We start from the raw sequence: 22136 nt of genomic DNA on the forward strand, positions 1-22136 counted from the left end.
TGCCAAAACAACTGGCCATTTTAACAGGGACTGGATGTTTTTACGACAGACGGAGTTGAAACCGCCAACATTTGGGGGCCAAACATCTTTAATACTTTTCTGCGATTCCAAGCAAACATCGAAAGTGTCATTCTTTTCATATTGAGGTTGTCTTCCTCCCAGAGGTAGTAAATCAGCATTTCTGGACAAGTAGATACTGAGCAGTTCAAAACAGAAATAGGATGAAAATCTGTATTCCAGTGGAGTATTCTGCATTTTACCTCTGTTAAAAATGTTCTTCTTTTAAGCCAGGATTCTTCTTTCCCACAGAAGAACAACGTGACCGGGGAAACAGTCTTTTGTGCCTGCCCAAGGCAGAGTTGCTTATAATCACCTTCACGCTGGCTGTGCCATCTTCAGGATTAACATCTATCTCTTGCACCGTTGCTTCTTTGTAAAGCCAACTGAAATGATAAAACATAGTCAATGTCTGACAGAACTTCAATGCTGCTACAGTTGTGTTTTGAGGTCGATAAACTCTGATGCGAGCTGCATATTTTAAGTCCTCTTCACACAACGCATAGTTAAATTGTGGAACTCCTTGTCCCAGGATGTGGTGATGGCTGCCAACTTGGAAGGCTTTAAGAGGGGAGTGGACATGTTCATGGACGAGAGGGCTATTCATGGCTACTAGTTAAAATGGATACTAGTCATGATGCATACCTATTCTCTCCATGATCAGAGGAGCATGCCAAATATATTAGGGGCTTTGGAAAACAGGCAGGATGCTGCTGCTGCAGTTGTCTTGTTTGGGGGCTTCCTAGAGGCACCTGGTTGGCCACTGTGTGAACAGGCTGCTGGACTTGATGGACCTTGGTCTGATCCAGCATGGCTTTTCTTATGTTCTTAAGTTCCCCTTCTGGCTGAACTGCCGTAGTCAATATTTTGATCCTACCTTTCCTCTAATAAAGTGCTCAGAGTGGTTAACAAGAAATGTAAAACACAACAAAAGCAGCCAATACTAATACCGGCAATTAATACCTGTAAACCCAACGTTCTACCAAGCCAGGAAAAAGCAGCAAAATGTACTAAAAGCAACAATCCAAACTTCAACACGTTAGGAGCGCCACAATTAGAAGATTACAATGGCAGCATTTCGGTAAGTGGGAGATGCAAAAGTTCTTCTAAAATGAGGAGTTTCAGCCTGCCATCGAGATGTTAGGGAGGGAGCAAGACAGGCTTTCCCTGAGAAAAAGTTTCATATCCTTGGCACCCCTGTAGAAAAAGCTGCCTTCCACCTGGCCAGCCAACAATTTTCTGCCAGAGAACTGCCTGTGTTACAGATCAGAATGTGCGGCTAGCTTGACTGATAAGTTTAAGGAATCTGGGTCCTCCAAAGTTTAAGGCAGGAACCCTAAAGTGGCATCTGCCAACACCTTTCCTGATGCCTGCCAAATGTTCTTAGAAAATGGGTGGGGCTTTTGCACACCAGGACTTCTGATTCGCTGTGCAACTTTTTAAAAGGTTGCTTTAGCAGCAGCTGCCACCACAGCTCATGGATCTGCACTGCACGACTGGTAAGCTGTGTGTATCCAAGAAAATATCTTAAAATAATATCCTCCTTTTAAAAAGCATCCTGTTTTACAGAGCTTCTGACTGGAATGTTGAAAAGTTACTGTTAAGAGTTATGCATAACCCCACTCCCTGACATTCTGTGGTTGGCTCTGCCTCTTGTGGCAGCCATTTCGTGCTTGTACCTACCACCCTGGGTCAGAATTCGAAAAGGGCTTGCGAACTCAAAAAGGTTGTCAACCCTTGTTTTAAGGCTTTAAAGGTCAAAACTAGCATTTTAAATTGGGCCTAGAAACAAAATGCCAAGCACCATAATTAGCAGAGAAAAGGAGTAACGTTGCAGCAGACCAGCTTGGTTAGCTAGTAAACTGCTGCATTTGTGCCAATATTAAACATTTCGAAGGATAAAGCCTGTTCATGATGCAGAGATGTCAATGTACACAGCCAGCAATGAACACAGCCAGAAACTTCTCAGCTGCAGACTCGTTCTTCATGTAAGTCTTGCTTTCTGTGCTGAAGTCAACACAAGAAGCATTAAATATTTTCCAGGTCAGGTTATCACCTACTTTCCAAGAGTGGGTTAAGCAGGGTATGTAATCTTTTGCTTATGCCCCCCCAAGCACCACCATGCCTGAGAAACACTATGCCAGATCCATATGTGCTGCTCCCCACCCCCCACTGGACATTTGTAGCTGCCATTTACCTGAGCTGAGGTCCAGATAAATCAACTTGTATCGTCAGAGAGTCCTTCCCAGTTATTTTCAAAACTGTCCTCTCAATTTCCTCTTTCAAGGGGTCTAATCCATAGCCCAAGAGAGCAGAAGTGGCTATGGTATTTGGTTCAGTAGAATAACTAGGAGAAAGCAGACAGACAGAAAGACAACCTCAGCACAAGCAGCAACTTAGCTGAGAAACAGGAGTGTAGTGGCAAACTGTGATTCCTAAGGGTAGACAGCTTAGAGGTCTTTCAGAGACAAAATACTGCTTCACAGCAAGCATTTCATTTATTTCTTCCGTTCTGAAATAAGAAAGTATATTTTTGTGACCTGCAGATTATCATATTTAATGCCCAATTTGAAGAGAATGTTCTAGAATACAGGTCCATGCTATGATTTTAGGAAATTTCTATCTTGGATAATTCATCAGCACCAGACACAGTCAGAAGGGATGCTCATATATAATAATAATAAAAATTTATTGTGGTCTTTGACCAGTATAACAAAAGTTATCACAAGATTTAACAAAAGTTTCAAATTTAAAACAATGTTTCAGTACAACAGAAGAATAAAAGTCTACGGCTTTACAACGGCTTTACTATCGTTCCCTGAGTCTTACATATCCCGAGGCAAAATTTAGCAGCTTGTCTGGATGCCTGGGGATTTTTATCAGACAGTAAGTTTTCCAATTTCATTTCATCGTTTTTGCCCAGAAAGCCATCAAGCATATGCTGAAGATATTTTAATCTGGCCTCCCTGTGATGTGGACATCTCAGAATAATATGCTTGGTTGTTTCCACCTCCCCCAACGAGCATGAACATAATATTTCTGAGTGTGGAATCCCCTTAAATCTCCCCTCCAACACAGCAGAGGGAAGTGCCGCACATCTCACCAGAGTAAATGTTCTTCTACTGTTGTTAGATTCTATTTTGGTTAGATAGGCTGCCGGAGCGACCATGTATTTTATACTCGGCTGGCATTTAAAATTTGGGACTCTGGAAAGGTCTGCTCGGTGCTCAATGTCTTCAACTCTCTGATGAATAATGTCTTTCCCATGATCATACCCACTTTTCAGGAATGCCTGAGGGGATAAACCCAGGGTAATAATTGTTTTGCCAACAGCCCTCAGCCAATTTGCTTGGAATTTATCTTGGAATATCAAAGGAAAAAGCCCCTGAGGGTTCAATATTCCTTTCAACCATAGCTGGATGGATGTGACCTTCAGCATTCTGGTTTCCAATCTAATTCAGGCATTTGGGACACATTTAGGAACCTGGAGGGCTGCTCTTAAAAATTTGGATTGCACCTCTCCAGAGGTGAGAAGCAAGGAGGTGGTGGGCTCAAAAAGGAACCGTATTGGAGTTGAGCCAAGGATTTGGCTTTGAATAACTTCAAGGCTGCTGATATTGAGCAACCACCTTGTGTTCTCATAAATTTAATAATGCTATTGGCGGATCTATCCCCCTGATCAGCAGCGTATCTGCTGTGAATGGTCCTTGATGCTCATAAATAAATTCAACTTTCTGCATGTTCACCTTGTGGGTCTCTAGCTCTGCCAATATTGAATATCAACCACTCTGAAGCATTCTTTCTCTCTTACAACACCCCTTTCTGCTACAATAGCTAATCTAACTCCCCTTTAAAGACTGTACTAGTTTATACAATTACTTCACAATCTGTCTCTTCTCATCTTCTGGGTTCAAACATGAATCATTATTTAAGGGATACAGAAAAAGCAGCTCATTCATAAACCAGTTAAGCTGAAGAGAATTTCAGGTTATGACCTAGCTCACATTATAGCATTCTTAAAATGCAAGGAAATCATTGGAACATAGAAGAGCCTATAAGGACCATTTCATTTGCGAGGGCTTTTTAATGCGGACATTTTCTTGGGGAGGGGGTTAATTGGGTTTTTACTGTATAATACGTTTTTAATTTTGGAATTATAAACTGTCTTGAGCCTCAAGGGAAAGGCGGGAAAAATATTTTAACAGATAAATAGATGCCATTCTGCGTTTATTCCGTCTTGGTGGTTTGAATGGGAATGCCTTAACTGAGGGGCACGAACTGGACTCTTGTGCAACATGGCGGGACTGCAACACTGCACCAGAAATTCAGCCAAGAATTCTGGCACAAATGCCATTGCCCCATGGACTTCATTCTGAAGACTCAGCACTGATTGTATCTGTAGACTGGGCTGGCTAAAACATGGAATGGAACAATATTTCAAAAAGTCTACTCCACCTCTTACCTATCTACCAAATCCACTTTGTTGTGAACTTCGATAATTGACTCCATTAACTGGCTGGGAAGATTGAGGTTCCTGAGAACTGACAACACACTTTCCTTCTGGAGGTGGGTTTCTGGATGGCTAATATCCCTCACGTGGACAATTAAATCCTAGCAAAAGAAACAAAGAATAAGAATGCATGAATAAATTATTTGGCTTTTTAAAACAGAGGCAAGAAAGAGTAAAACAAGTTTGGCTGTACTACCTGACGAGGTAGAACGCTAAAACTGAACTTGAGGCTGAAGATTATATATTGTCTGTAGCATGACCCCTTTCCATGCTAGGAAGCAGGAACTGTTTTCCTCCCTAGCATACTAAGGAAAATTAATCTCAGCTTTCTTATTCCAAAGTTAAAGAGAAGTCTTTAAACAAAAAAGAACCTGAGGACATAAGAAAAGCCATGCTGGATCAGACCAAGGTCCATCAAGTCTAGCAGTCTGTTCACACAGTGGCTAACCAGGTGCCTCTAGGAAGCCTACGAACAAGACAAATGCAGCAGCAGCATCCTGCCTGTGTTCCACAGCACCCAATATATTTGGCATGCTCCTCTGATCTTGGAGAGAATAGGTATGCATCATGACTAGTATCCATTTTAACTAATAGCCATCAATACCCCTCTCCTCCATGAACATGTCCACTCCCCTCTTAAAGCCTTCTAAGTTGGCAGCCATCACCACAGCCTGGGGCAGGGAGTTCCACGATAATTTGAAAATGCTATTGAAAATGTCCACATAGGTTAACAGCTATGTTAACACAGAAAGGAAACTGTTTCCCACCTTGCTCTTAAAGTCAAACGACGACTCTTACAAGGCATTCTCCTGTGCAGAAATGCCAATTGGAGAAGGTGTGTGAGCATGCTTGCTTACTTCTAACCTCCATGAAGGCTGAAACTGGCAAACAGCTCAGAATATATATCAGTGTCCTTTTCTGGAAGCCAACCCACAACCATTGGTCATGCTGTATTATTGACACTGGAACAACTAGTATGAGTCCATTCACAGTCGGTTCAAAATGGCATCACAATAATATTCTGTTGCAAAAAAGAACCGTGCATCTAAAGTCCTCTCCATACAAAGGTATCCATACAAACAGACAAGAAACCCTGTACTTTGCCATCAGGTGCTCAGAGAGGACATGTTCAGTATATAGGGAAGCTGAAATGAATGCAGCAAGGCAGGATACAACCTTCAAACTTTGGTTTTGTACAAGTCAAACTGAAACCTATGAATACTCAGAAGCCAATGCATTATGCACTGGGATCACAGTATTTTGCACCAATGTGAAGGGCAGGTTTCCCCCAAAAAGATGCTTGTCGGATGGCTTTTAGAATCCATCCATGTACCTACCGAGCAGGCTACGTCTTCTAGCGTAGCTGAAAACGATTCAATAAGGTCATGGGGCAACTGAGTGAGAAATCCAATCGTATCAACATAAAGAACAGTGAGGCGTGATGGCAGACAGCCAGCATGAGCTGTAATGTCCAATGTGGCAAACAGTCGATCTTGAGGCTCTAATCCTGAATCTCCAGTAAGGGCCTTGATCAGAGTCGTTTTCCCTAACAGAAGTGATAAAAAAAAAAATACAAGCCGAACACTTTGATTCACAGAACCCGAATTGCTACTGTAAAAGAGATAACAGGATATACATAGATTAGCAGCACAAACACACCCTCAGATTAGCACCTGGCATTTCCGTCTTCTTGAAATTTGCCGTCTAAATGCCTGTGCACACATAACTTCAGCATTGCAAATAAGCTTTCAGGGAGTTGGTCCCTTGCTTCCTTACCTAGAAGCTTCCCCACTACCCCCACAGATTATTAAAAGAGTAAGCATACATTTGCACCTGAGCCAGCAACGGAGGCAAGTGGAGCCTTGCCAAGGGTTCTGGTGGTGGGGAATGCTACAGGTGCAGTAGGCCTCTCCCCTTCCTGTGCACCAGGCATCCATCTGCCAGCTGATAATGCCGCTGCTGCTCCAACTAGAAAGCACCAGAAGCACGGACTTATAGAAGCTATTGTGCTTTCTGTATCGTCTGGGTAACTACAACCTGAACTGCAAGGAGCCGCCCTATGTTTCCTATGCAAGTGAGCAGAGCTTAGCACCCACCCACCCCCACTGGCTTGTTAGGCAAATATAACTTCCTAGTTAGCCACTTGCCTTGTCCCAAGTGAGATACACACCATAAGAACCTTGATGTTTTGGCAGCATTTAGTCCAAGACAGCTTATTAAATTTGCAGATGATACTAAATTGGGAGGGGTGGCAAATACGGTAGAAGACAGAGCCAGGATACAGGATGATCTGGACAGGCTGGAGAATTGGGCTAAAACCCATAAAATGCATTTCAACAGAGATAAATGTAAAGTTCTGCATTTAGGTAGGAAAAATCAAATGCATAATTATAGGATGGGGGAGACTTGTCTTAGCAGTAGTGTTTGCGAAAAGGATCTTGGGTCTTAGTAGACCAAACACTGAACATGAGTCAGCAGTGTGATGCAGTAGCTAAAAAGGCAAATGTGATCTTGGGCTGCATCAACAGAAGTATAGTGTCCAGATCATGTGAAGTGATGGTATCTGCTCTGGTTAGACCTCACCTAGAGTATTGTGTTCAGTTTTGGGCACCACAATTTAAGAAGGATGTAGACAAGCTGGAACAGGTCCAGAGGAGGGCAACAAAGATGGTGAGGGGTCTGGAGACCAAGTCCTATGAGGAAAGGTTGAAGGAGCTGGGTATGTTTAGCCTAAAGAGGAGAAGACTGAGAGGGGACACGATAACCATCTTCAAGTACTTGAAGGGCTGTCATATAGAGGAGGGTGCCGAGTTGTTTTCTGCTGCCCCACAAGGTCAGACCAGAACCAACGGGTTGAAATTAAATCAAAAGACTTTCCATCTAGACATTAGGAAGAAATTTCTAACAGTTAAGAGTGGTTCCTCAGTGGAACAGGCTTCCTCAGGAGGTGTTAAGTACTCCTTCCCTGGAGGTTTTTAAGCAGAGACTAGATGGCCATCTGTCAGCAATGCTGATTCTATGAACTGAGGCAGTTCATGAGAGGGAGGGCATCTTGGCCATCTTCTGGGAATGGAGTAGGGGGTCACTGGGTGTGTGTGGGGGAGATAGTTGTGAAATTCCTGCATTGGGCAGGGGGTAGGACTAGATGACTCTGGTGGTACCTTCCAACTCTATGATTCTATGATATCTACTGCCATGCTTATTATCCATGCCTAATTCCTACTTTATCCCCTAATGAATTGCTTTTGTTACTCCTTAGATACAAGTTTGCAACTACTCAGACATAAAAGCCACAATTCTCTTACAGCACAACAGCCAAAGGATGAACTGCAAAGAATGAGCAAGCTTTATGCTACATGTGAATTCAATCTGGAGATCTATACTTCACAGAACCAACAGTTTCCACATTCAGTTATTTGGTTTTCCTAATAAACAGACTTGATAAGCAAAAATAAGATTCAAAAGCATGGACACCAACCCCAAACGTCCAACAGCAGACTGACAGGTGTGTGGCCTCAGGTGATGGGCACAGTACTTTACAGCTACTGTTTCTGGCACACCCATGCAGATTCTGGCCAAAAGAAGAGAAAACAGGGGCTGCCACTGCCTTAGTATTTAAACACAAGGCTAAGGATTCCAAAATGCTTATTTTCTTTGGCTGTGGCTGTCAAACATGCCTGATTAGTAGTTTCCTAACAATAAAACAAATCCATTATCAACACACCCTACCTAGAAAGCATAACCAGAAGTCAGAGGCATAGTTTGAAGTAAAAAAGTAAAAGCTACTTATTATAAATGGTAAATTATAAGTTTACAAAGCATTTTTAAAATGGCAAAAACTTATAAAAATTGTAAAGTAGTGTAAAAATTGCTTGCAAACACTTCTGCATTCCATACAGGCAGAGGCAGGCCTCAAAGCTTACTTAGAAATACTTCTGTTTTCTTATTTCATGGCCTAAGCCATGTTTGTCCAACTTGGAACAGGAATAGAGGTTGAGTACCCAGTATTTATGATTGGTCAAGGGGTGAAATTTGAATTTGTGCACGCAATACTCTTTTTGCCATCAAGTCACAGCTGACTTATGGCGACCCTGTAGTTTTCAAGGCAAGTTACATTCAGAGGTGGTTTGCCATTGCCGGCCTCCGTGTCATGACCCTGGTATTCCTTGGAGGTCTCCCATCCAAGTACTAGCCAGGGCCAACATGCAACACATACCCTTAGGTTATACAATTTCCTATTCGGAATTAGTGATAGTGATTTTTAGATTCCTTTAATGGATTTTTAGATTCCTTTGAGTTGAGCAAGCACAATTTGGGGAGTTGGGTGTAACAGCTGGTAGTAAAGAAGCCATTTATGGTATGTGTGGCATTCGTTCCAAGGCCTTACTTTTCAACATCTCCCAAGCCCCCAAATATTTTCATTTTCTCCTCTTTGTTTCTCTGATTGGGATCCCAAGATCCCCATGTGCACTCAGAAAGGGTTGTGTGGGTATAATAGGAGGGGGGTTTGCTGATTTCTCCTTCTCACTACATCTTCTCACATCATGGACTCTCAGGAGTAACTTTTCAAAGGATTGGGGGAGGGGAGATGGTGGCTGAAGAGCTCAAGTGCACAAGAAGAACGCCACACACTGGATCCTGGCCTAGCTTGAAAGTAAAATGTTTGAAAGACTGTTCAGCTACCCTTAACTTTTCCTTGGAACCCTATGAATTTTCATTAAAATCAATGGGCACTGCATTTACCAACACAACAGGGTTTTATAAGAGCAAGACATTCTATTAATGACCAATAAAGCACTTCCTACATTCTCAGGAAAATTTCATTGACATATGTAGGTTCAAAGTCCAGGAAGTAATATACAGAAGCCTTTTCATTTAGGGAGGATTCTTGCACACACTTCTCATTTAATATCATTATTTTGTCTTGCAACCTACCACAATTAGTGTAGCCCATTACTGAAATAATAGGAAATTCGCGCTTCTTCCGCTGTTTTCTAAGTAAGGATCTTTTTTTTCTGAGCTTCTCTAGGGCCCTTCGAATTTTAAATTCCTTTTCTTTTAAGAGGCGAAGTTGCATTTCCATGAATGTTTCACCTGAAAAACATGAAGCAATAATTGTTTGGACACATAAAGCAAAAAAATGCACCACCACTAGAAATGGAAGTGTTTTACAAAAATTCCTGAACTGCTTCCAGTTTTCACTTTCACGATTTCATGGTCATGCAAAATTTTTTTGAGAAATATGTCAGCAATGTTTTCAGACCATATTCCCCTCTTATTCGCCGAACGTGCGTTCGATCCTGGCTAAATCCTGTCTGAAACAGGGAATAAAGGAGGCTAAAGGGACCATGGTTTTCGCCCTAAGAGAAAAGGAAGTTGGATCGGGTTTCAAGGAAGGGTGATAGTTACCAGTCTTGAAGGGACTCCTTCCTGCCCCGACTTGACACACAAGCTGGATCCCAAAACACTCTGAGGGGCATCCATTTTGTGGAGAGCAGTGTCCTGCTCTGATGCCAATCTTTGGCCCCCATGCTTCCATGGCACACTCTAATGGGAGGAAGGGTCTGACTGCTCACACAACCCATCTATAGTAGCTAGGACAACTTCTGTTGCATACATAGGGTTGCCAGGTGCTCGCTGGTGGCGGGCAAACCCCCGGCAACTGACCCCTCTGCCCGCCGACCACCCAACGGTTGGCGGCAAATGTGCATGCGCGCGTGCACACCATACGCGTCACTTCCAGTTTAGAACCGGAAGTTCCGCCTCGCAAGGGGCCTTATATCTCTTTGTCTGAGTGGTAAAGGGCCGCTTTACCAATCAAATGAAGAGGTATAAGGCCCCTTGTGAGGCGGCACTTCCGGTTCTAAACCGGAAGTGACGCGTGTGGTGTGCACGCGCGCATGCACTTACACACAAAAGCCTCCTGCCAGAGGAGAAGAGGGACCTGGCAACCCTATGCCTAAAGCGTCATCCAAAGCAGGCCTACTCAGAATCTAACTCAGTTCTATTTAATGGGGCTTACCCCCAAGGAGTTCTTTGGATTCCACTGTTCTTTTTCTAGCATTCATGTGCATTTTTCAGAAAAGACCAGTGAAAAGGTTGTTCCCACTCACATTTCCTGAGATAGAGCCGAGAACCAATTCCAACTCACTGTTTTTCATATTTATGCCTTCACATGAAATAAGAAGCCTTCTCCTATTAAGTAAATAGTATGTGAAAACTGAACCTTCGTTCCAAATAAATGAATTTATGAATGAGGTATAATCTAAGCATACAGGTAAATATTCATAAATCAGAAAGTCCCTGCTGCATCTTGAAAATGTGAAATAACGCACACCACAAGTTGTTTAAGGCTACTGAAATGGCAAAATGTATGAAAAATGAGATATACCAGAACTGGAACTTTATCTTGTTAACAGCTGCAAGGATGGTCTTGGCTAGTTGTTGAAAGACAAAATATCTTCCAAGTAAAGTGGATTGATTAAGAAAAATTTGAAAGATATCATTACTCAGGCATACTAAACTGGTTAATAAAAAAGAAATTAAAGGTTGGGAAGCATATTGGATTCTACTATTATGTAATGTGGAAAGGATTATTTGCAAGTAAAAAAGTTCAGTTGCATATATGGGTCTGTATTGAATTAGTCATGTAAGTAGCTCCTTATTTTGTATTTATGATCATGTATGAAATAAAAAAAATAAAAAACTGGAAGTTTATCGTGGCCTTTTTTTTTTTTTTTTAAAGAGAAGTCATGTCTGAAAATTAAGCTTTGTGATACTGTTGGTTCAAAATTCAGTTGATCGCAACAGTGATGGTCTTTGACTGGGTATGTAAGTCCGCCTGAGAGTTTCCAACAAGTGCACTTTACCTGAACCCATAATATATCTTGATCCACCTCTCTGTTGATCCATCTGAGCAACCTCATTTCTCACATTGGTCCTGTGAAAGAAAGAGAAAGAAGCACTGATTTTTCACTACAAGGCTGTACAAGTGCCTCACCATTAAGATACAATAGTCCTCATTCTGTTAAAGTTAATACCCAGCTATTATTAAAATCAGTGAAACATACTGCTGTATAATAGCAAAAATATATTTTTGTGTGACTGCACTGGGCCTCTTCTTTCAAAAGGTACTCAGTCACATCATGAAATAGGTCTGGGTCCAGTTCCAAATCGGGGCCAGCTAAGAGATTTCATGGTTTGCAAAACCTATAAATAAGGTCCTTAAAGGAAAGACACTGCCCCAGTTTAATGTGTTGTGAAAGAAACCTTAGTAGATTTAAAAGAATAACAAGTTAGTATAATAATATAAGTTAGTGTAAGAATAATATAATTATATATAAATAATTATGTCTCTCTCTGTGTGTGTGTGTGTATATATATATATATATATATATATATATATATATATATATATATATATATAATTACATGCTCAAATAAAAATGCCTGCAGAAAACTATTTAAAAAACAACAGAAGGCTTAATAAAAACATATGCCAACCTACACTACAGAGGCTTCTGGTCTAGAGCTTCAAACAACTGTGTGGAGGAAATATGATGTCTTTCTAGAACCCAAATACATTATCAATTACCGTATTTTTTGCTCCATAAGACGCACTTTTTTCCTCCTCAAAAGTGAGGGGAAATGTCTGTGCGTCTTATAGAGCGAATGTGCGCACAGAGCCGGCTAGGAGGCAGCCGGGGAAAGCCGCCTCGTGTCGTTCCAGCTGGGAGGCGGGGGGGCGCACAGAGCCGGCTGGGCGTGTGCGCCGGCTCGCTCTGTGCGGCCCTGCCTGCCTCCCAGGGCATTCACTCCATAGGACAAGTTTTTAGAGGAGGAAAACAAGATTTTTTCTTGTTTTCCTCCTCTAAAAACTAGGTGCGTCTTATGGAAAGGTGCGTCCTATGGAGCGAAAAAAGACATCACAATATGGTGTGTGGTGCCCAGTCATTCATATGTCTTTCAGTTCATACAAGGTCATACAAGTAGTTACCCAAATGGCCCACATGAAAGCTGGGATTCTTGGGGCTAACTTCATATCCCAAAAGTGTGAACACAGAGGGGGAAAGAAGATGCTTCTCAAAACGGATTGGAACCAAAAGCTTTAAACTTCATTGGTAGGTCAGTAAGATAACAAGGAATACGTAGACCAGGAGTGTCGAACTCATTTGTTACGAGGGCCGGATATGACATAAATGTCACTTGGTCCTTGCCAGCCCAGATCGAAACTGTTTGAGACCCCTTGTGTAGACTTTTAAAGATAGATTAGAATATCAAATTCTTATCAGCTGTTAGAATTGTTTCATTGTGTTTTACATACTAGATAGCAGATATTAGGATATGTTCCCATTTTATTTTAGGAAACTGTTTTAGAATACAATTGTTAGAAATAGCTGCAAGGAAACCAGGATAACCTCTCTCCTTTTACCTACAAATCTCATATCCTTTCCAACTAACAACAACATTAAAAAAGACTGAGGGCAAAAATGCATAGTCGCTTTATCCTCCTTTAATCCCTGTTTCAGCCAGGATTCAGCCAGGATCAAATGCATGCGTTTTGCCCAATGTGTGTTCGATCCTGGCTAAAACAGGGATTAAAGGAGGATAAAGCGACGATGCGTTTTCGTCCACAGTGACTGTGATGGACAGCTGCATTCTAATGAGCTGTCCCGGTCATATAACCCTGTGATTGACAGGGATTTCGAATAGAATTCTGAGAGCTCTGTTAAGAACTGATAGTTGACAAAGAGAAGATTCAAATATTTGTAAGTGAAACACCTTGATCCATTTAGAAGTACAATATATCACTTGCACTTAACCATCTCAAACTTATCAGTTCTGTTACAATCTGAATTTCGCGTTATTGAAGATTTGCTAACCTACCCTTTAAATCCCACAAAGAGAGACAAACTATTTTAAAAGTTGTATTTCAAAAAGCCTCTCGAGTTCCAAATATTTCTTATTATTTGAAATGTCTTATTATTCAAAATAATCCCCTCCATCATAGTGACATTTCTGTCTCTTTCGTTTGCCTGCATTCTTCACCATTAAACTGTTATCCAAATGACTCAGCTCAAACCCATCCCCCTTCTGACTATATATTACTCTTCCTACACACTTGACACTGAGAGACACTGTCCTTCAGTGTTACTCCTCTGAAGATGCCTGCCACAGCTGCTGGCGAAACGTCAGGAAAGAAAATACCAAGACCACGGTCACACAGCCCAGATAACCTACAAGAACTGATGAACTCTGACCGTGAAAGCCTTCAACAATATTTTGTTATCCAAATGGCCTACAACGTTACGCTCAGTTTCAATGATAATAAATTATGACTAGTTTTCACAGGATCCTAGCCCATAACTGTCATATTTAAAAGAGAGAATACTTAAGATACACCTCATTGCTTAGGATAAATTATTTCTTCTCTACGTATATTCCTTCAATAGGCAACTTAAATTAATTTATACACTTAAGAATGAGGAACTAAACAAAATATCCTGTTCTATTCTAAGCTACATAATGAAGTTAAGCATCCTGCACAAGAGGAACAAGCTGAACTGCATCATTGTTCTATTCATTGGTTGCATTCAGGGATAATGAAGAAACGAGGATTTGTTTGTGATTTAGGAATTCTTTGTTACAATTTGTTGTGGCTTCTGACAGTGCATTCCTGAGAGGAATGCCTGTGCAGGGCTTTGGAGGCAACGCGGCTGCACTGCCTCCAAAGGAGATTTCGGCCCCGCCAAAACCTCCTCCCGGCATAAAAAATACACCACAGTGGCGTATCTCGTCAAAAATAAAAAGGGGCATTCTCGGCCCGAAAGGCCTTTGGAGGCCGCCTAAAGGCGACTCCTCCCCCAGGCTGGCACCGTAACGCCCTGGGAATGCCTCCTGGGACACTGGCGCGGCCTTGGATGGCATTTGGACGCCGGAAGGCCCGTTGGTGTCCCGGGGTGGCGCTGCCACGGCAGTGCCCTGCAACCAGCATCCGGGCCTTCCCACTGGTGTTCGGGCCACTAACGCTGGCGTTAGTAGCCCGGACGCCATTAAGGTGCCTTCCTGACGGCTTTCACCCTTAGATCTCAGGAATGAGCTGTGAATTTGGGAGGTTATAGAAATTAGAGTGTGTCTTGGGCACAACGAACTAGAATTTGTTAAAGCAGCCAAACTTGGAGGTCATAACAAATTGTGATTAGACTGAAGATGTCCTAAATCAGGCACCTCTGCTCCACACTCGGGAGTGCATGTGTGGAAAGGAAGGGAACTGAGAAGTTCAAGCTAGTTCATATAACAGTTTGTGGCTTGTTCATGATATCTGAATACAGCACTTTGTTTGAACTGCTTTTGTTATTCTATTGAGATACTAAAATGCTACTTGCCTTAGAATTGGTATTTCAGCCAATGCTATCTGAAGTTTTGCTGCCTTAGTCCGAGCATTGCGGCGAAAAATATGAAGAACAACTGAGTATCTGTCAAAAACCTCCACTCCCCAGGCTTCTTCGAATTCTTTCTTTAAAAAAAAGAAGAAAAGGAAGATTTATATATTGTCTGTTAACCAGCTGGTACATGTAATTTTGATAGTGTCCTTGTAAAAGTAGCATCACCTGACAGGTACTTTTTTCTTCACCATGGAAGCAAGAATCCCAAAGTCTCAGTAGGCAAGGAGAATTAAACTACAGAGATAAAGATGGTCCTTTAAAAATAGTATTCAATTTATTTCTTTAATGATTTGATACAGAATTATCTCATGCCACTGAAGAGGCAGAAAATAACTTTGTGCTTACTTTCCTGCAACCCTGTCTCAATGTGCTGGCCTGCAAGTTGCTTTACCTGAGCCAAAGCCACTTTCTCACGACAAACTTGCTCCTCTCCAGCATAACAAATACTTACTATGAGATGAGGCCTCATACTGAGCATCTCCCTGCCCCCACCAGTGAACTACCAGATGTGAGGTAGGAGAATTCACAATAGGATGCCACATTTAATGGTGTGTATGTATGTATGCATATAAGAAATGCCGCAGAGGGGAAAATCAAGAAAATAAAAGCTACAGTCAGATAAGGTTTAGACCAGCAGTGCCCATTAAAAGGGTGAGAGCAAGAAGATAGTAACGTAGGGGCGCAGTCAGATTTTGATCTATGAACCCAAACCTTGGAGAAACTTACTTGTGAATCAGACTTGTTTTATAGACCAATTCTTAAGCATATATACTCACTGATTTCATTTGGGCTTACTCCCAAGTCAATGTGCATAGGATTGCAGCGCTAAACTCTTTGGATAGCAATTTTATAATAACCCAGAATTAAATCTGGCTTGCTTATTTCTAAGTGTCTCATTGAGATTCAGATTTAGGCACATCTCAACTTTATGGATAATCTAAAAACACATTACAAATGCAGACTTCAAAACATGAAGGCAGACTTGTTTTAATATCAAATTTTGTAATTACCTTAGTGCGAAGAGAGAGTCTTTCTACATTCACAAAGACTGCTGATACATGTGGGAATTCTTTAATCTTGTCTAAAAAGAAAATTACTAAGATATATCATTTTGCAGTTATTAGCATTGACATTTTAAAAACGGAACTAATAGTACTGAAAAGCGGTGTTCTTTGCTTGTAGAAAAGATACTGGCAGACATCAAGAGTGTATGTATCCTTCCACTAAACACCCCCCATCCCACAGCTCCTACCTAGGGGCAAGTCACACACAATCATGGTAAAGTTCTTTTCTCACTCATGTATCAACAGAAAACTCATATCGAGATTGGCTATTATATGTAGCCAGACTATCAGTATAATCCTAAATCTATTTACTTGGAAGCGAGTCTCACCAAGTTCAGTGGTGCCTGTGCTCAAGTGTGTATAGGATTGCAGCCTACAATAAGATACTTGCAGTTTATGGAATGAATATAATTTGTCCAATAACATTGGGAAGACTATATATATATACAAAAACAAAGACTATCAGCTCATTCCCAGAGGCTGGGGACGGCTTAGCTGAGGCGCCACTGTGGTGCCTCCGAAGAGGTTTTCTGGCCACTGCAAAGCTACAAAAGGCTTAAAAAAACACACACCAAAAAATAGAAAATGGGGAAAATAACCCCATTGAAACCAGTGATGCTGAGCCAAGAAAAACCTGGCGCAGCAATGCTGTTGCTGGAGGGGCGTTCCTGGGCTGGAGGGGCTTAGGAAGCTGACTACAGTCAGCTCCACCACTGGGAACGCCCCAGGAATGCCCCCCTCACACTGGTGCCTCATTTCTCTTCTAGGATTTAGGTCCCGGAGAGACTGCGGCGTCGGAGGAGCACTGTGCAACTTCGCAGTGCCCAGGCATTGATGGAACAAACTAATAACAGGAAAAAACCTGCTTGAGAACTTGGATTTTCTCCTTACCAGTTAGAAGCTGGAAATTCCCTTTACCAAAGATAAAAAGCTTGTCGGCGTTTTTCGTAGGAAGAATCATTTTATCTAACACTGTCCAATCTTGAATGGTGTTTATGAGTGCAACAGCTTCAGCTAGTTGAAGTTCAGCTGTAACATCATGAAAACAAGATATTAGTACAGTCCTAATTACACAACGTATTTCCATAAGCACTTGAGTATAATATGAAACACATGAAATTCGTACTTGAAAAGTTAACTCCTCTGAAGTCAGAGATAAAATGCTAACCAATAACTTCAGCACTGTCGGATTTTGTCCCCAGGTTTTCCAACCATCAATAAGTACAGATGTACAAATAAAAACTATAATACATACCATTATAACATTTAAATTAACAAAATGTACATGACAGATTAAAATATGGATATGTTTACAAACCAGTTTCACATTTCCCTCCAAAGAGCAGTGTAACACTAGGAATACTGCTTTAAATCATTTAATTAGCTTTCATAAATGTTTCAAACATTCACTCTGAAACTGGTTGAGAGGCAGGAGTGAACCGAGAAGTGAAAATAACCCCAAAGCATGACAAGCTGAGTGGCCCCATGGCACTACATGCCAGTGCTTCAGGTGTTACTCAATTCAGCCATGTTAACAATGGGTATTAGTTCATTGACTTCATCCCCTGAAAACCGGCAGCAGAGCAGGAAACCAATTACCATTGGCAATGAAGGATCTAAGCCAGTGGTTCCCAACGTGGGGCACATGCCCCACAGGGTGCAATTTGATTTTTAAGGGAGGCAATTCGAGAATGAGTTATTAACAGTGAATTTTTTGCATTTCTTATGGTTCTAGAGGCCTCATATACAATATATAAATATATATTGTGACATACACATTTTAAAAATTAAAATCAGAATGTACATGGCGGTCAGCTGTTGACAATGGAGGGGGAAAGGCTGCTAAGAATTATACGTCACAGGGAGGGCATCAGGATTTTAGAGATGCTTAGGTGGCGCATGGCCAAAAAAAGGTTGGGAACCACTGATCTAAGCCAAGGGCCCCTGACACTCTGGCAGAGTTTCTATAACATGGTTATTCTTGCTCCTAACCCTCAGCAGCCTTCAAATGCAGTGTCTTATGGGGACTGGGCTGGAGGGGCTTATGGGGAACTTTCCCTGTAGGTTAAATGGTCTGTCTGCCTCTGCTGAGATGACTTCAAAACTGCTAATACATTTGGCAGGTTTGTCAACATAAAAGACTGTAAAGGTTGTGTTATCTTCCTTTTTCACTAGCAGTACACTATTCACTGAAACTGAAGAATTCCCAATGATATATTAAGAAAACTACAATACAGAACAAACCACTTAGTGACATAACAATCACCTGTGTCACACAGTTTTGTCCAAATACAAGAATCAAGATTAACTCCTGTTAAGTCTTTCTGCCTAGGACAACAGGTACTTTGCACCACCTTGCGTTCACTTTTACCTGCGCAGCTGCATGCCCGCACCAAATGCGGAAACCAACAGTAACCCCTTTGGTTTTGCCACCCAGTGAAACAGTGACAGTTCAGGTAAAAGTGAACGCAAGCTGGTACAAAGTACCTGTTGCCCTGTGCAGAAAGACTTACAGGAGCGAATCTTGATTCTTGTATTTGGACAAACTTGTGTGACACAGGTGATTGTTGAGTAATAAATCTCAACTGCAGCCATTTCGCCACCTGCTGCCAGCATCCACGCAGCACAGCTAAGCCCGTAGCTGCCACTTGGAGAAAGCCTCTGAGACTGAAAAGTTACTGAAACACTGAAAAAACTTAGAAGGTGCAAAGTGGGGTCAAGTGAAGAAGGGAGGATGATTGAAACCGTGCTTGTAGGCAAAAATATACAGGATGATAAAAAAGGAATGTTAATTGGACGTAGCAAAGCAGGGAGGGAGCCAGGATAAAAGTTAAGTGGAAGAGCCAGAGCATAGCATTTCCAAGGAGGAATGTTGATTAATATTGGTTACATACTAACCTACATGCAAATGATAGGATTCAGACAGAACTGTTTTTAACCAATAATGTTGTTTCAAATGTAATGTAATAGAGCCAATAAGAAATGAGTAGAATGTTGTATAGCCAATAACTAATAATCAAAAAGGGCAAGAGTCCAGTAGCACCTTAAAGACTAACAAAAATATTTTCTGGTAGGGTATGAGCTTTCTGAAGAAGTATCTGAAGAAGTGAGCTGTGGCTCACGAAAGCTCATACCCTACCAGAAAATATTTTTGTTAGTCTTTAAGGTGCTACTGGACTCTTGCCCTTTTTGACTACTGCAAACAGACTAACATGGCTACCCACGGCAATAACTAATAAGTAAATGCTTATTAGCATTTACGGCAGGAGCCCCACGGCGCAGAGTGTTAAGCTGCAGTACTGCAGTCAAAAGCTCTGCTCACGACCGGAGTTCGATCCCGACAGAAGTTGGTTTCAGGTAGCCGGCTCAAGGTTGACTCAGCCTTACATCCTTCTGAGGTCGGTAAAATGAGTACCCGGCTTGCTGTTGGGGGTAAAGGGTAGACAACTGGGGAAGGCACTGGCAAACCACCCCGCAAACAAAATCTGCCTTGGAAACGTTGGGATGTGACATCACCCCATGGGTCAGGAATAACATGGTGCCTGCACAGGGGATCTTTACCTTACCTAAATGCTTTGTAACCAATAGCAAGTAGAATTATAAAATGAACAGGTAATGTATCCAAAAAATGAATAGCTGATGAATCCACTGGCCGTGGATAAAAATGACACCTTTTGCCTCTGAAGGGGGGTCCGCTTTTTGGAGCTTGCCAAAGCGAGCTGAGCCTAGCAGCTGCAAATGAAACTGATTTCTCGAACTCCAGTCTGAGGATAATTCACAGTGGACGGCCGTGTTAGTCTGTTTGCAGTAGTCCAAAAGGGCAAGAGTCCAGTAGCACCTTGAAGACTCACAAAAACATTTTCTTGACCAGAAAAATATTTTTGTTAGTCTTTAAGGTGCTACTGGACTCTTGCCCTTCCAGTCTGAGGGCCTCTCTGTTGTAGACCTGTTTTGCCGCAACACCTCATAAGAGCCGGCTGTGAACCCATGCACTGTCCTACGCGTGGTCGTGCACCCCACCTGTGGTTAGCCGAGCCTTGCCAGGGCCCCACTTCACAGCTGGATGCACCACAAACACTTTCTGCCCCCCAAGTGGCAGAGGGGGCAACGCCGACTCCTGCAGCTCGTCCTCCTCGACCTCAAGCTCCTCCTCTTCTTCCTCCTCGTCCTCCTCCTCCTCCTCGCCGTCTCCTGTCCCCCATCTACCGCCTCCCTTATCCTGCCTTCCCCCAGTGGGCCCATCGCCCGACCCCAGGAAGCGGTAGCTGACAACGCTGGCGTGCAAAAACCTGACAGGGCCAGGCACCGGGCAACGAGGAGGCGGAGAAGGGAAGACGGCGCGAAGCCCCCGACGCAGCTGCAGCAGCTGCCGCCACCGAGAACCCATCAGGGCCTGGGTGTGTCACACTCATCCCCGTCCCCCTAGGCGCCGCGGTCCGATCCCGAAACAAGTCCCCGGGGAAACAAAAGCCGCCCGCGTCGTTCTTCCTTCCCTCTTCTACTGCGCAGGCGCCAGACGCTTCCAAGCCCCGCCCACGCGTCACTGTCTGCCCCCGAGCAGAAATAGAAGGGGGGGGCGTGGATTTGAGAAGCGCTCCGTCGAACGCACTGGAGGCTCCAAGGCCCGCTTCTATTGGACGGGACGCGGCACGTGACCTAGGAGGCTCCTGTTGGGCTCGTCGGGCTGCTGTGGGCGGGCTCGTCGGCGTCGCCGCTGTGATGACGTCGGGGAGCGCGCCTCTCCTTCCTTGACAGGGACCGGGCCCAAGTCTCCGCCGGTGCAGCCGGCTGGGTAGGGGGCGCGCGGGGTCGGCGATGGTGCCCGGATGTTGTTCTTGGGGTGAGGGAGGACCCTCGGCTTGCAAAGCTTCGGTCCCTTCTGTGGCACCTTTGTGGGCTGACGTCCCCTCCGTGCATGCCGCGGGCGCCCAGTTTCCCCGCTCTCGTTTTCTGCTGCAACTATATCTATCTATCTATATATGTATATATCTATATAAATATGTATATGTGTGTGTGTGTATATGTATATGTGTATATATATATATATATATATATATATATATATATATATGTATGTGTATATATATATATATATATATATATATATATATATATATATATATGTATATTTGTGTGTGTGTATATATATGTGTGTGTGTCTCCCTTCCTTCTTCCTTTATACTGCACGTTGCATCCTGTCCGTCTCTGACCCCTTTTCCTTGCAAGGCTCTTGGGTCTTTTGACAGCTGCAGGGCAGAAATTCAAGAGTGAACCCGCCTTTGCTTTCCCTCTTGTGTGGTCTACGCCTGGTGATTTTCCGCCTGTCGTGCCCTGTTAACGGCACGGGGACACTGCTCCATCCCAGAAGGCGGCCCTCAGGGTGTGCACCTTGCAACTTCTGTATCTTATGTTAAGATGCACTTTCCCGCATGGATGCATGGCGCTGCAGTCTGAAGTCCTTCCTCCTGCATTTTGATGGCATGCTTTTTAGATTTGCGTTCGTGAACAGTTCATGTTGCATATTCTTAGAGCTTTTTCACAGTGGGTAGCCGTGTTAGTCTGTTTGCAGTAGTCAAAAAGGGCAAGAGTCCAGTAGCACCTAAAGACTAACAAAAATATTTTCTGGTAGGGTAGGAGCTTTCGTGAGCCACAGCTCACTTCTTCAGATACCTCTTAGAGCTTTTGTAACACTGAATTTGCTCTGATACATGTACACATATATGTTGATATAATTTTCTTTGTATTATAGCTCACCGTAATACAGTGGTTTAAAAGAAGGTAGGTATAGATTGAACCTCCAAAAGAACTTCCTGGTCATAAAAGCCTGTGGACCCATTTTATTATTATTTCTAGTGGGGTTCTAGCATAGGAACAAGGACAGGGCTTCCTGGCTGAAGATGTCAAGTAACATGATATCCAACTTTAGTCAGGATCAACGAACGGATAGGTTTTTATTGATTTTTGTACTTTGTATACTGTCCAAAATTAATATCCAGCTTTGCTAGTGTAAGAACGACTATGTTTAGCTATCCTCTGTGTTCTAAGGAACCTGTGTTATTG

General features: G+C 42.7%; 1 protein-coding gene across 1 annotated transcript; it reads right to left on the reverse strand.

The window, feature by feature from the left end:
* Window positions 1-265: 265 nt before the first annotated feature.
* On the reverse strand, window positions 266-20463 carry GTPBP6 (GTP binding protein 6 (putative)). Its single transcript, XM_056862175.1, has 10 exons — window positions 20097-20463; window positions 16968-17105; window positions 16023-16093; window positions 14953-15083; window positions 11437-11507; window positions 9503-9661; window positions 5905-6113; window positions 4520-4668; window positions 2255-2404; window positions 266-443 (listed from the first exon to the last, which is right to left on the reverse strand). The coding sequence occupies exons 1-10, from the start codon at window positions 20461-20463 to the stop codon at window positions 266-268; spliced, it is 1623 nt and encodes a 540-aa protein (XP_056718153.1).
* Between the last annotated feature and the right edge of the window lie 1673 nt (window positions 20464-22136).

This window comes from Euleptes europaea, chromosome 16 (genome assembly GCF_029931775.1).
Source record: "Euleptes europaea isolate rEulEur1 chromosome 16, rEulEur1.hap1, whole genome shotgun sequence".
NCBI lineage: Eukaryota > Metazoa > Chordata > Lepidosauria > Squamata > Sphaerodactylidae > Euleptes > Euleptes europaea.

What these genes read in the sequence shown, in the direction of transcription:
- GTPBP6 (XM_056862175.1), bottom strand. Translation starts at nt 20,463, where the DNA reads ATGGGTTCTCGGTGGCGGCAGCTGCTGCAGCTGCGTCGGGGGCTTCGC. An exon ending in AAGATATATTATGGGTTCAG is followed by an intron (nt 9,662 to 11,436) that starts GTAAAGTGCACT and finishes CATGTTTTTCAG; the next exon opens with GTGAAACATTCATGGAAATG. An exon ending in AAAGTGGATTTGGTAGATAG is followed by an intron (nt 2,405 to 4,519) that starts GTAAGAGGTGGA and finishes GCTTTCTCCTAG; the next exon opens with TTATTCTACTGAACCAAATA.